The following is a 13879-nucleotide window of genomic DNA, read 5'->3' on the forward strand; positions in this document are numbered from 1 at the left end:
ATCCCCAAACACACACTCATGCTCTTTCTCTCTCTCACACACACACACACACACACTTAGATGCATTATCATGGGGGTTGCACCCAGCTTTGCTGCATCCAGGATTGACTACTGTCAGAGACAGGATGACACTGGACTACATAGACCACTGGTATGTTTTGGCAAGGCAACTCCTGTGTGGTCTATAGAGTCCATTAGATAAATATTGTGTGGTTTTAGATACACTTGCAATCCCAGGCTTCCCCTTTTTCTTTGTGAGTTCTTCTCTAAAACTCGAGCATGCTGAAAGGGGGAAGAAGGAAGGAAGTGGACTGATTACTCAGTATGTGAGAATATGTTATGGCTGACAAAAGTGGAAATTAACTCTGGTTTGATGTTTTGTATAATGCATCCTCTAAAATCCCATGCCTCTGGGTCAGTGTGCAAATGTGTGTGTCAGAGTGCAAATGTGTATTTGGGCACATGGGGGTGTGAGAGCGAGGAAGGAAATGGCACATACTGTGCATGCCAGTATTGAGACCATGAAAAATGTTAAGAGGATGCAGCTTCATCACTCAAAACTTTTGCCACTCTAAACAGCAAAGCAAAGGGCGAGTCAGCACATAAGACACAGGAACTACTGGCAGAACTGTGAAGACCTGAAGTAGCCATGCGTGATAGTATCTCTTTAAGAGAGAGGGGAAATAGTTCCCATGATTGTTGTCAGGCAATTGGAAGGATATCTGCTGCTGCAGTTCACCAAGTGGTGCTCCATAGGAAGTTACAACAGAGGCTGCAGAAGCAAAGGGGAGATGCTGCCTCTAGACTTGTTCCCTTTTTTGTTTAGCATAAAGAGAAAAAAAAAGCTAAAGGGGAACACCATATAGTGTGAAAATGCCAAGAGACAGCCCATTTCACAGGGTATATGCCCCCGTCCCTTTGACATCACGATTCAAGTTCTAAACACTAGACAACCTTTGATCTGTTTATGTTAGCACCTGCAATTCCCATCTCAAAGCATTTGACATAATAATGAATAGAGAACAATAGGAGCGGAGGAGTGTCAAAAGCATTTTAAAAGTTATCAAAAAATCATCAGTGCAGCTCTAGCCAACTGCTTTTTCTTTCCATTTGCCAGTGGAGCTAGTTTCCTGTCACTGTTCCCATGATAAAGTAAGGGGGCAGGAGAGACCTTAGTCACCGCTGTACTTAGACTCTGTGGATAGATCAACTTGAAACTGGGCCCTCAAGATTCAGGGCAGCTGCTGCCCTTTCCTCTACAGACAACCTGCATCATCTTCCAAACTGTATCTGACCTTTACTGGCCTAGAAAGAGATGAGGCGCTGTGAATCCTGTACCTCAGTGCTCTTCCCTCATTAGGACAGTGAGTCAGAACATTATGGACAAGTCTCTCTACGCAATAGGAATTTTGATTCTTTCAGTGATACATGAATTGAAGGATAGAGATCTAAAGAGAAAGGTGGAGTGGTCATCTTTCCTGGTTGTGAGGGGATTCTCTGACATCTTGCATTCTACAAACAGGGTGGCTGTAGGACCCTAAAAGAGTCCCATAATGTATTCTGAGCTTGGTGTGACATCATCATGTCATGACACCATATTGTGACACAAACATCACAATTCTCTAACCACCACATTTCAGAAGTGACAACCCAAAATGAAAGGAGCTAAATACAAACCGCTAAGAAGAGTTCGGGGGTGGGGTGATGGAGGGAGAACGTGATCGTGGTCTACAAACAACTTCAAGGTAAAGCATGCCAATGAAAGAAAGGCCTCTGCAGATGACATAAGAAGGAGCAATGGGCTGAAGTTAAGGGAAAGTTTAGGTTACCGCACTGGGAACCGTTTGTAACCATAAAAGCAACTGAGCTGTGGGATACTCCCAAGGGAAATGCTCAGGGTATCGTCACGGCAGAGTCAGGAGCAGGTTAGATACTATGTGAGAAACAGGGATGTAATGAGGGATCATCCAAAATGCAGCAGTGGTATGGGAGGACCAGTGATCTGAGTGGCCTCTTCTGGCCCTACTCTCGAGTCTAGGACATGATCGTTCATCCTCCTTTTCAGTTCACCCTGTATAACAATGCCAAGGTTTACATGAACCTGGCTCTCACACAAGCCATTGCAAAGTGCCACTGTCACAACGCAGGGCCGATACCTACCCTCCTGTTAATCCCTGGAGCCCTTAGCTTGAGAAGAACTTGCCACAGAGGACCTGAACCATTTAATGTAGGTTACACAGCACTACTTCCATAGTTCCCCTCCCTTCCGGGTTTTCTTTATGAGTTCTTAAAAGAAAGAATGTTTAAAAGACAGAAATAGCAGGAATGTGCAAGTTACTAGTGGGGGCTCTCTGGAAATTAACAAAAGACACCAGCTGAAAAAATGCCGTAATGTGACCAAATTAGAACATAAACAAAAGGAACAAAAAGAACTTTTTACCTCCACGCTGAAGGAGCCAGAGAAGAAGGAAGATGGCATTTAGACTGGAGGCCATGATAGGGTCAAAGGCTGTAAGAAAACAACCAGATCTGACGCACCAACAGACGAGAGATGTTTTTGGTTAGGTATCTCCACAACTAAGATGTCGTTTCTCCTGTCCCTTTTGCAAGGGAAGAGGTGGGGAGGCAGCAGGGTGGGAAACACAATGCAACAGGCAGACTGTTCCTGGTAGTCACGGCTCCCTTCTGCTTTTCCGCTGGACTCCTCCCTGCCTCTGTGGTTGGTGTAAACCGCTACGCTGGTGTTACTTCAGTCAATTGGTGGCCACGCTATATATAGCCCTCGCTAGGATTGTGTGTTGGCTGGAGTGGGTGATGGGGAAGTAGAGTGTACTTTGCATGCTGGCTGGGGCACTGGCAATATATAGGAAGGCAGCTGTGGCTGTAGATGTACTATGTATTGTCTTTATGGGTAATTTTATTGATTTTGATGGGTTGCATTAGTGAGATTTGCTCTTAAGCACCCTTTATTTTAGCAACATCCTGTGCCCAACCCTGCACAGGTGCAAAAAAGGAAGGAGTCTCCCTCCCAACTTGAGCACCCATACAGGGAGCAGGCCCAGTAACACTCACTGCACTTCCCCGAGTACAAAGATTTCTCCTGGGTAGCACTTAGAGCGCTTGACAGATGGGGAGAGGGGAAAAGCAATGACCTAACATACTCTTCAAGGCTGGTATAGCAGCTGCACTCCTCCAGAGGAGATTTGGTTCAGATTAGCCAGAATGAAGGCCCCTTTCCCCCCACCCCACGAGCTGAAAGGAGCTGCACTGGGCTGGTCTCAGCTGGAAATCACTCTTTAGAGGTCTTACAGCTGAGCAGCAAGGACAATCAAGAGTGGTAACAAGGCACTTGGGGCCCATTTGGTATTTCTGATATGCAGGCCTGGATTGGACAGCACCAGCCCTGTGCAGATGTGGGGTCAGAGTGACACTTGACAGCGTCTGTCCAGCCTGAAGCGAGTCCTGAGATTGTTGGTTGGGGTGGGAGTGACACCTCCTCATGGAAGAACTTTGCTGCCCCAGCTGAATAGCAGTGGCTTTCTGTTATCTTTATCCTCGTGGTACCCGCATACCTTTGCATATTCCAGCGTTGATGTGTTTCTGGAGGACAGTGCATGCTGCTTCTGTCTATCATGTGTTTTAACTCTGATCAGCATTTATGGATTTCAGGAATTCAGAGTGATGAGTAAATTAAGTAGAATGGGTTTGTGGGGTGGCTAGGTCAACATCCTTTCACACACACACCCGTCTACAAACAAGTTCTTTGCCACCCTAAATATGCAGTCCTAGAAATATCACTATATGGAATTTTGAAATATATATATTATATCTTCCATTTCAAAAGAGCTTGCACATGAGAATTATCTGGGGGATTTAGAGGCACTTCGGGCCAGAAATAAATTCCGTGCTGCAATTTGCTATGGTACAGCTTTCCGAAAACAAATGGCTTTGAAATGACTACCAGCAGCTAATAAGTGCAAGGTAACAGTCTATTCCTTTGAGCACCAGAGGAGCCTGAACCTTTGAATGTTATTCTCAAGTTCAATTTGCTTCTGGAATTTTGAACTGGGCTGTAGCCCTGGAGATTTAAACGGGGAGGGGGTGGGGGAAGTACGGGACTCTCGTGCTTTTGTATCAGGCCAGTGGTGGGTGTGAGGTTATTCAGTCTGGTTCCCCCTAAAACTCCTGTGGAGCCCACTTAGGAAGGTTCTGCTAACAGAAGATTGTACCCAGACAGCACAATCCAAAACTGCCAAGTGCTGGGTAATGTTGCTACCATCAATAATACGTGAAGTCTGTAGGTAAGATACACTTCAGAGCGTGAGCTGGCCATCTGTAGCGTGATTAGAAAGCAACCACTCTTCCCCCAGCATTAAACAGATTGGCCAGGTACATTACGGGTTTGTTTTTCATCTGAAGCATCAGGTATAGGCCACTTCCTAAGACACAACCCAGGACTGGCCCAATGGTCCAGACTGATGTGGTGCTGTTTCTGTGCATAGCTTGAATGGATCCAGGATTGTTGGAATGACAGAGGCCTGCTGTCTGCACAGTAAAAAAGCATTAGCAGAAAAGCATGTTGTATTGCAGATCAGGGACAACACCTACTCTATGCAAGATCTGAGCCCCTTAGAATTGCCTGTTCCTAGCTGAATCTGATGTACATGCACCAGCAAGTACATACACACCTTTCCAGGTGAAGTCTTTTATTCAAGTGATCGGTCGAATGCTAGCAAAAGCAGCTCTGCAGAGACCACAACAAAGTCTCTTTATTGCAGTCCCATTTAACGCCACAACGAACAGAAGCAACTATTGGTGTAGAGAGGAGAGAGAACAGCTTAACAAGCTTGACTGCAGATTCTGGCTGATAACATTTCAGAGGGCTTTCCAAAACAGCCACAGCCTAGCTTTACTGTAATTTCACAAACCAGCTAGATTCCCCATTCCTCTAAACCCGGGCCCGAGACCATGCCCGCATCTCAGTGCATTCAGATTATTTTAGACCTTTTCTACACTAGAGTTTACTGCTTAAAGCTTCCCTGTGGTGGCAGCCATGGTGGACGTGCCAGTACAGACATGGTCCAGGCTACTGCTGGCATTTTTACCACCACGTTCTCTAGATCGACTCTGGGCAGGGTGAGATGGCACAGTAAAAACACCAGTATCCTGTCTACACTAGCACTACCACCAGCAACAATGGCAAATGCAAAGACAAAAAGGGGTAGACACTGCCTACGAAAGGGAGGATACAGTTCTGTAATCTCCTTAGCTAGCAAAATGAGTGTCTCAGAAATTTCCCATGCTGGTTCCTTCTGTCTTGATCCACTGAAAAGGCTCCTGGCATGTGAATCATCATCACGTAGCCTCAGGGCTTCCTTCTCACCACCCTTGCTACAATCCCTCACTCTCACATCATTCCCCCCTGGAGCTTCCCTCAGGAATCCTCCTGGTGTAACCTGTATGTGCCAAATGAAGAACTGAGCATTACTTCTCTCACTTCACAGGCACACATCTTCCAGGGATGGTTCTGTCCGCATTAGCCCCAGAGTCCACAAGGATTATGGAAAACATAGAAGGTTGGTGAGCTCTGTTATATTGATGCAGGAGGAAGGCACCTTGACACTACCTACGTAGCCCTAGACTGATCTACAGGAAACAAGTATACAGAGCATTAGTGTGAGGCTGAATATTATCCATATGTTTCATGTTTTTGTTCTTACCCTTCTGTTTGCTTGCCCCAATTAGCTACTCTTCACTTTAAAAAAAATGAAGTTTGACATCTCATTCCTCCCTGAACTGGAACATCACCATTTGGCACAGAGTGTGATTAAACCTTATGCTTCAGGGCATTAACTGTTCTGCAGTGAGATCAGGAAGGAAAGGTTTCCCCTCCTGTGTTGGAAAGCATTGCGTAAATTAGCCAGCTGTATTATGGATTTTTCCTCCCCCTTCCTCTGAAGCATTAGGTAGAGCCTTTGCTGGATGCTGGACTAGATGAGCAGTGATCAGTTCTAGGGAGACAATTTAGGAATTTCCATGTAAAAATTACATTGTCCACAATGTAGTCAAATGTGGGGCGCTTGATCAGCTTACGGTCAGTTGTGACCATAAGGAAGTGATGGAAACCTCATGGCATGGGATGTTTAAAACAGAACTGGATACAACACTGCTCTTACTATCATAATCATTTACCCTAAGGCCCCAAATCAGATAGGGACCCCATTTTTCAGAGCCCTGTATAAACATGTACACACAATCCCTGCCCCAAAGAGGTTAGTGTTATTTGGAACAAGACGCAGTGAGTTACAAACAGTAGGAGGGAAAGGAGGAAATGAACCAGAGAGAACAATCTTGCATGGCAGAGGCCAGACAAGGCTTTTTGCATCTCTCTGAGTGGTGCACATTGAACCACTAGGTGGTGCCCTATTACAGAATGTCTACTTTTTCCTTTGTGTGTGTGTGTGTTAGTTTTGGGGATGGAGGTAGCTGTATAAATCTACTGCCTTCCCCCCTCCTATCTTAGTCACCTCTGCAAAAACACGGTTCATTTAGTCAGTGGTCCCTTTTCCTTAAGCCTCAATATGGTTATATGAACAAAATATGAAATTACACTATATGGCATTACAGAAAGTGAGACCTAGCCAGGGCACTTCAGGGGGATGACATTACACACACACACACTATCCTTAGTTTGTTTATCAAACAGCAAAGATTCCTCACCCAGCCCACCTTCAGACCTGGGAAAAAACCTACAGTTGCCCTTCTCTTTCCTGATGTTATAATGCATCTTCAGGGAATTATTCTTTGCGAGGATAATTCTGCCTCTGGTCTTCTTGTTTTGCTAATGTCGGGGCTAAGGGAGGGGGTGGATGATATGAGATCTCACACACACACATCCCTTTCCAAGGCTATTCAGCCATCTTTCTCTGCAAAGAACAAACAGCAGAGTTACAGTCAAACACTATGTGGTATTGTACTTACAGCCCGGCCCCTGGCTCCTGGAGACAAGTGATTACATGAGAAGCTCAGTTTTCATTTACAAAAAAAGGATGTTTTTAGCTCTCACAGTTGCAGGAAGAGGATTATAAATGTGATCCAAGCACTTGCACATTAAAGGCTCAGAAACCAGAAGATAAGTAAGAATGCACATTAAAAAAAAATCATGAATTAAAAAACAAAACAAAAAATCTCTCATGATTTTTAAGACAAACGTTTTGGGTTGGAAATACTGTAAACAGCAAGAGAAAAACTGAAAGTCTTATGAAGACCGCACTAAAACCAGAGAAACTCCATTTAACCTGCATGCAGCACACGCATTGTAGAGAAAGAGGAGCAGAAATGCCAATTAGTATCTGGTATTTATTGCGCTGAGTGCCTTCTCTGTGTAGGTTCTCTGGTGTTTTATGAGACCTCCCTCTGCAAACAAAATAGGACTTCCTATCGGTTTTTAAATTTTGCCTCTTTGGTTCTTTTAATATTATAAACAATTTATATCCTATGTAGTAAATAGAATTGAATTTTTTTTCACCTCAGGACAGATTAACATTAAGCTTCTACTTTCATACACATAAAAGCATTTTCTATTAATACAATAAAAAGCTTTGTACCTTGCACAGTATCTGGATTTCATGCAAGGTAAAACGCCAAACTCACACAGGTCAGTGGGAGAGAAAAGCTTTTGTAAAGTATAGGCTATGCTGATTTCCCTCTCCCTTCCCCTCCTCCCCTACCTCCCATCATCTTGCTTTGGCAGAATTATATAACCCAGGATGTAAGATGGGACGTCTGTATTTTGTATTCTACAGTCAAAGTTCTATTGGAATTGAACAGCTCTTCCACTTACCAGCACCAGAGCTAGAACCCCAGAGAAAAAGAGCACAAGTAGAATACGCTTAAGGCAAAAAATAATGCTAAAGAACTGTAATCAACAATTTAAAGAACAAAAATTTTTACTTATCAGGCTGTAGATGTTACTGCAATGGTTCACACATTAGACAAAATATGGGAAATAGAAGAGGAAAAACACTTTTCTCACTCATTCTAGGTCAGGTCTTTGCTAGAAATTTTTGCCAGGATAGCAGCGTTCGTTAGGGGTATGATTTTTTAATGACATTTTTATACTGACAAAGCTTTTTAGTGTAGATGAGTCCCTAGTCACAAATTCTGCCGATTGATATCAAGGCATGGCAGGCAAGGGAAAATAGAAGATCTGCTTTACTGATATGTTTACTTGATGAAGGAATTGATGGTAAAAGCTGATTAAACATTCCTTATTACTCCCAAAGCCCAACCCCATATTCTGGAATTAAGAAACTATACCAGAGTTACCCAATAGCACTGTGCGAACAATCTATTTCCTTAACTGAGGCCTAGTCTTCGCTAAATAGTTACTTGGATTGTACTTAACTCAATTTAGTGTTCTCACATTACTAGCTGAGAGGCCAGTGGGGTGATACTGGGCAGGAGGAGAGGACACACCACTGTGAGCTGGATTTTTAAAGGTAATGGGGTGCCTAGATATACAGATAAACACCGAGTGGGATTTTCAAAAGCACCTAGACACCAAATTCCCACTGAAGCCCACAGGGCACCTATCTACATCTTTAGGTTACTATTACTTTGAGAATCTGGCCCTGAGTGAATGGCTGTATGGTCTCCTGGTGGAAGAAGTGTGTGTGGCTGAGCAGTGCTTTTTTGGGGGGAAGACAGGGGGGCGGGGGGCTGAGAGGTGGATCCTGCAGAGGGCAGACACAGAGTTGCATGTATAAATACAAGTTGTCAAAAAGAGCCAGAAGTTCCAATTCTACATTAATGACAGTCCAGCTGTGTGGACACTCTGTACCTCATCTACGCAAGAAAGTTGAACTGGTTTAACAAATCACGTTTTCAACCAATTTAGTTAAACTGCTGCAAAGCACTGTGTAAACACACTTATTTTGGTTTAGCTTAAACTGATTCCTAATTGATTTAAACTAAATGGAACTAAGTCGTCCCCCCTGCTCCTGATTTTTGCTTAACTAAATCAGTATAAAACACCTTAAATTAAAATGGTGCAAATTTCTCATCTAGAAGAGCCCTAAATCACTTATCTCTGGGTAATCTCATCTGCAACACACAAATTCAGCTCCCTACTGACAACTCACCAACATAGTTTTGTGTTCCACACCTGTCTCCTTTTGTCCAAACTAAAATCTCAGCCTGTCTCCCTGACATCTCCTCATGCATGTCTTGCCATCAACTCAACCTCAACATGGCTAAAAAAGAGCTCCTAATCTTCCCCCTAAGCACCCCCCCGCCCCAGCCACTACCTCCTTTCTCAATCACTGTGGACAATACCACCATCCTGCCTGTCACTACGTTTGCCAACCCTCCAAGATTGTCCTGGAGTCTCCAGGAATTAAAGATTAATCTTTCATTGAAGGTTATGTCATGTGATGAAAGCTCCAGGAATACCTCCAACCAAAATTGGCAACTCAACCTTTCACTCAGGCCCGTAACTTGGCCATCATTGACTCAGAGCTCTCTCTGGGCCCTCACAGCTGGGCTATGTGTCTAAATGAGTATTTCTCAAATGCAGCCACTGTGGCCACATGCAGCCACCAGAGGCTTTTCTTGCGGCCACAACAGCCTCCTAGGCTGTGATTGGAAGGGGTGGGGAGGGCAAAGTAGTGCCTCCTCGTCCCCGGTGCTCCTGGATGCCCTGCCTTGGTGTTGGTTGCTGGGGCCACCATCAGGGGTTCGGCCCTGCCCCCCTCTGGAGTCACCTAGGGCACAGTGCTGGAGGAGCAGGCAGCCGGTGAGTTCCCTCACCTTCCCAGGGACGGTAGGGCTCAGGCTTCAGCTCAGGGCAGCAGGCTCTGGCTTCAGACTCCATCCTCTAGCCCCATCCTCCAGCTGCAGGACTTTGGGCTCTAGCCTCAGGCTCCAACCCTTGCTGACTCCTCTGATCCCCTACCAAGAACTAACCTGCTGAGGCCAGTCATCTCCTTTTATCTGGGCCAACAGAGTCCTGATTGGCTGTTGCTAGCCCCTCTAACCCTTGGAGGACCAGGTCTCTGTGGTTTCCAAAATGGCCACTCCAAAGAGTCCTTTCTAGGCAAGTTTGGAAGACCCATCTTTACTGGTCTTTTCCTCTCAGCTCACTGCTTCTTGGGGCAGAGAATAGTAGGTCCAGGGGGCTCCTATTACGGATCCACAAAGATCAAATGCACCCCATCACAAACACTTATGACTGTGGCTACAGAGAATGGCAATGGGAGTAAACCTTTTAAAATATCTTCATTTGTACAATTCTCTCATAACAGGAAAGACAGACAATACAGGAGAATGTACAATTCACATATAGAGTGCCCATCTCAGGAAGCAAGAGACAAGGGCTGGGAATGGAAGCCAGGTTTTCCAGAAGGCAGTGCAGAGCACTAACCACTAGGCAAGCAGATCAGGCTTGCAAAGGGGATTTTGGCTTTTAGTATCTTCTGGTGTCTAGGAGTAAAAAAGTATCAGAATACAGTGAACAAATACGTCTGAGCTTACCCAATCAAACAAGTCTCTTGGTTTTAAATGGCTGCTATTGTTAGATATAAAATCCAATAGTATTTGAAACAGCAAATAAGTGTTGTAGTGGGTGAGGCAGAGTGCTTTTTCACACAGAGAAATAGCCTCACCAAGAAAGGGTGCATGGAGGGATTGTTGTTCCTTACCAGGATTCAAGCCCCTGCCACAATATTTTAATGCATATGTAAGGGGACTGTTGCCCCCTTACTAACATTCAGTGGGGGTGTTTTAGTTGCTAGCTCCCAGTACTAAAAAGGGGGAAGGGTCGATGGGGAATTAGGACCCTGAGACTGACAACCCCCAGGAACAATGGGGGAGGCCAGTGCTCCAGGTCAGCCTGAATGACAGGGCGGGCAGGCTAATCAGGAGGCCAGGGAGGTCCCGTCCTCCATGTGAGCTGGATTGCCTGGGTCAGACAGAGTGGGGCCGAGCTAAGGAGAAAGCAGGGGCCTGAGCTGAGCTGGGGAGCAGAGCTGGGCCAGATCCAGAGAGAGCAGACCCTGTCCTGGGAGCAGAGCTGCAGCCCCAAAGCCAGAGGCACAGCCCAGAGAGAGCAGACCTGTCCTGGGAGCAGAGCTGCAGCAACCAGAGGCAGAGGGGCCAGAGAAGCAGCCCAGGGAGCTGGAGGCAGAGCAGCAGAGACAGAGTGGTGGAGCTGGGGCTGGAGCAATCCGGAGCTGGGTGTGGTAAGCAGCTGGGGAGGGCGAGGGGGACCCTGGACAGTGGGCCCAGCACAGGGAGACGCCTCAGCCAGGAGGCTCTGCAGGCCAGACTCAAAGGGGGATTAGTAACCCCGACAGGGCGGGTGCGATGCTGGGAAGAAGGGCCCTGCCACCTAGAGCCTGTGGCCACCACCAGAGCAAGTGTCCAACCCACAGCATCCCTGCAGCACAGCCAGGGCCTAAGGAGGAGGCCTGGGACTTACAAGGACAGACTGTGAACTGCCTGGACATTCCAGAGACACTGTTTCTTTTGTGTTCCCCGCCACAGAGCGGGGTGATGTGTTCCCTTTAACCTTTCCCATTTTTCCTTATTCTTTTTAAAATTAATTGTTGATTAAATAACTTGCATTTGCTTTACCTTGTATGTAATGGTCAGTGAGTCAGAGAAGTGCAGAGAGAGTACCCCGGAGTGGGGACACCCTAGCCCCTGTCCTACATGACCACAGCAGGGTTGGGGGTTGAGCCCCCCAGGAATCCTGGGCCCAGCCTTGTTGGGGTTACGAGGACTCTGCCAGACAGGAGAGTGGAAGGGGAGTCCTCAAAGGCAGGGAGGCCACTGGGTAAAGGAAGTGGGAGCGAGGACTCAGGTCCTTTCGCTAGCCCACTTCACTGTGGTAGTACAGAAGCCAGGAAAGTTCCCCACAATAGCGGGACTATTCTCCCACTTACACATACCATACTCAATAAAACTTTGGTAAGACTTCGCTTTCATTAACCCTTCTCCCCCAGCCTCACAGCCCCCTGTTCAGATTCCTCCCGCCATCTCATCTCATCCTTCTACAGCTACAGGAGAGCCCTCCTGTCAGCTAATAGCTCTCTGGGGACACCCCTCCTCACCCCATAAATACGTCCTTCATTATCTCTGCCCAGCTGTGGTTTATAAATTGTTTAAATCTTTTCTAGGTACAGATAACGATCACAATTACCCAGAATACAAAAACACAGTCAGCTCAAAGTGTGGTTAGGCTCTGCCCTACTTTCATTGACTTAAGATGAAAATGCTCTGTTTGAGGGGTGGGGGAGGGGGAAAGAGACAGAGAAGAAACCCACTTCGAGAAATACAGCTGCATTTGTTCAAACCACATAGTCCTTTCCTGCTGTCCTGCTTTGGACCTTATGTGAATAGAAACAAAATGCTTTTGAGATGTGAAACCCGAGACAGAGGCTCAGATTCAGCATAGCACTTAAGCACATACTGCATCAGGGTCAGAGAGAGGCCCAGATCCTAGAAGGTATGTAAGCACCTAACTTCTAAGGCCAGAATGATTATAGAACAGAGCAGGTGCAGCAGATAAGGACTGAGATGCATTGGCAGAGTACCTCCCACAGTGCTTAATATATTAACCCATGTACGCAGAGATGTCTTTCATCATATTAAGTTAGTCAGTGGCCATGTCCAGAGAAGTGGGGTAGAAAAGAGCCCTGGACTTTCCTTGCTGTGACCAAACCCCTACAGAGGTAGCACTTACCAGTGTTTGTCCTAACAACATCAAAGTAATTGTACATCTACATTGCAATGTCTACATCCTTACAGCATGACACAGCAACAATTTGCAGTGATCAAAAAATCGTTATAACTGAAATAAATGTGGGAGACCCTTTAACTTCCCTGCATGGAATAGGCTTACACAGAGTAGGATGGACCGGCAAATTTCAGCAGCAAGGATGCATGCTACCCAAATATATATGACTCTAGACTTGAATGTGCAGTTGCTAAACTCCTCAATACCATATTTTTTCAGGACTTTCACCTCTGGAAACTGTAAGGGACAGCTGAGGTTTCACATCTCTGGGTCTATGGCCTTGCCTAAGATAGGAAATATTTGCTGAATTCTCTCACCTTTTCAACTCCACCAGTGGTAGCAATGTGGAGGGAATACTAGCATAAACAAGATAGCAGCCACTTGCACTTAAAGCACAGTGTTGTGTGGCCTTCCTGTGAGCAGGGTTAGACAACACAGTAGTAAAATACCAGCAGCATTGTATTTACACTAGTGCTCCCACTGGTGGAGTTGAACGAGTGGTAGCAACAATAGTAAATTTCAAGGGAAAAGGTCTATTGTAGTGAAGACCAAGGAGAGACTAAGAGGATATAGTGTGAAATATGATGCACTCACAGATAATATTTATTAACACCGTTGACAGTGCCCAACTCATACAGCCTAGAAAGTGTGAATGACAGAATACCCAGAAAACACATTAGAAAATTCAGTTAAGAAGTTTTTCATGCTACTGGAAAAATGTTCCCGAGAAAGAGAAGGAACAGTAATAATAATGCACTGCAGTTATACTTAGTGCATCTATAGCACCTCTCCTCAGGATTTTAAAGCACATTACTGCTATTATTAGCTTTGGCCCTAATGGATAACATATGAATGATTTGTCTGTGTGGCTTATTTTTAAATAAGGTAACTATATCAACATATAAGTTAGAGGCTGCATTAATTTTTGGCATATTCCCTGCAGGTTCAGTGGTGGTGGTAAAACATCTGGGCTTCTTTACTTCCCCGTCTCCAGTTCATCCCTTCCTCATGCATGATCCCGAGCCTGCAGAGAGCTCCTCACAAAGTGTGGGGAAAAAAGGAATGGTGCCCCCCCCCCCC

General features: G+C 45.6%; 1 protein-coding gene across 3 annotated transcripts in view; it reads right to left on the reverse strand.

The window, feature by feature from the left end:
* NFAM1 (NFAT activating protein with ITAM motif 1) overlaps positions 1-13879 on the reverse strand; it is a 42027-nt gene that overhangs the window by 24291 nt on the left and 3857 nt on the right. The window contains exon 1 of one of the 3 annotated variants that reach the window (XM_027826464.3): positions 2441-2687. The exons of 1 other annotated variant lie outside the window; for it this stretch is intronic. In XM_027826464.3, the coding sequence (XP_027682265.2) occupies positions 2441-2495 (55 nt within the window). In that variant the 5' untranslated portion in view covers positions 2496-2687. Of the gene's footprint in view, positions 1-2440; positions 2688-13879 lie in introns of those variants that run through there. One more of the 3 variants, XM_043544429.1, reaches the window with a different exon arrangement.

The sequence above is a fragment of the Chelonia mydas genome, chromosome 1, assembly GCF_015237465.2.
Source record: "Chelonia mydas isolate rCheMyd1 chromosome 1, rCheMyd1.pri.v2, whole genome shotgun sequence".
NCBI classification, from domain to species: Eukaryota; Metazoa; Chordata; order Testudines; family Cheloniidae; genus Chelonia; species Chelonia mydas.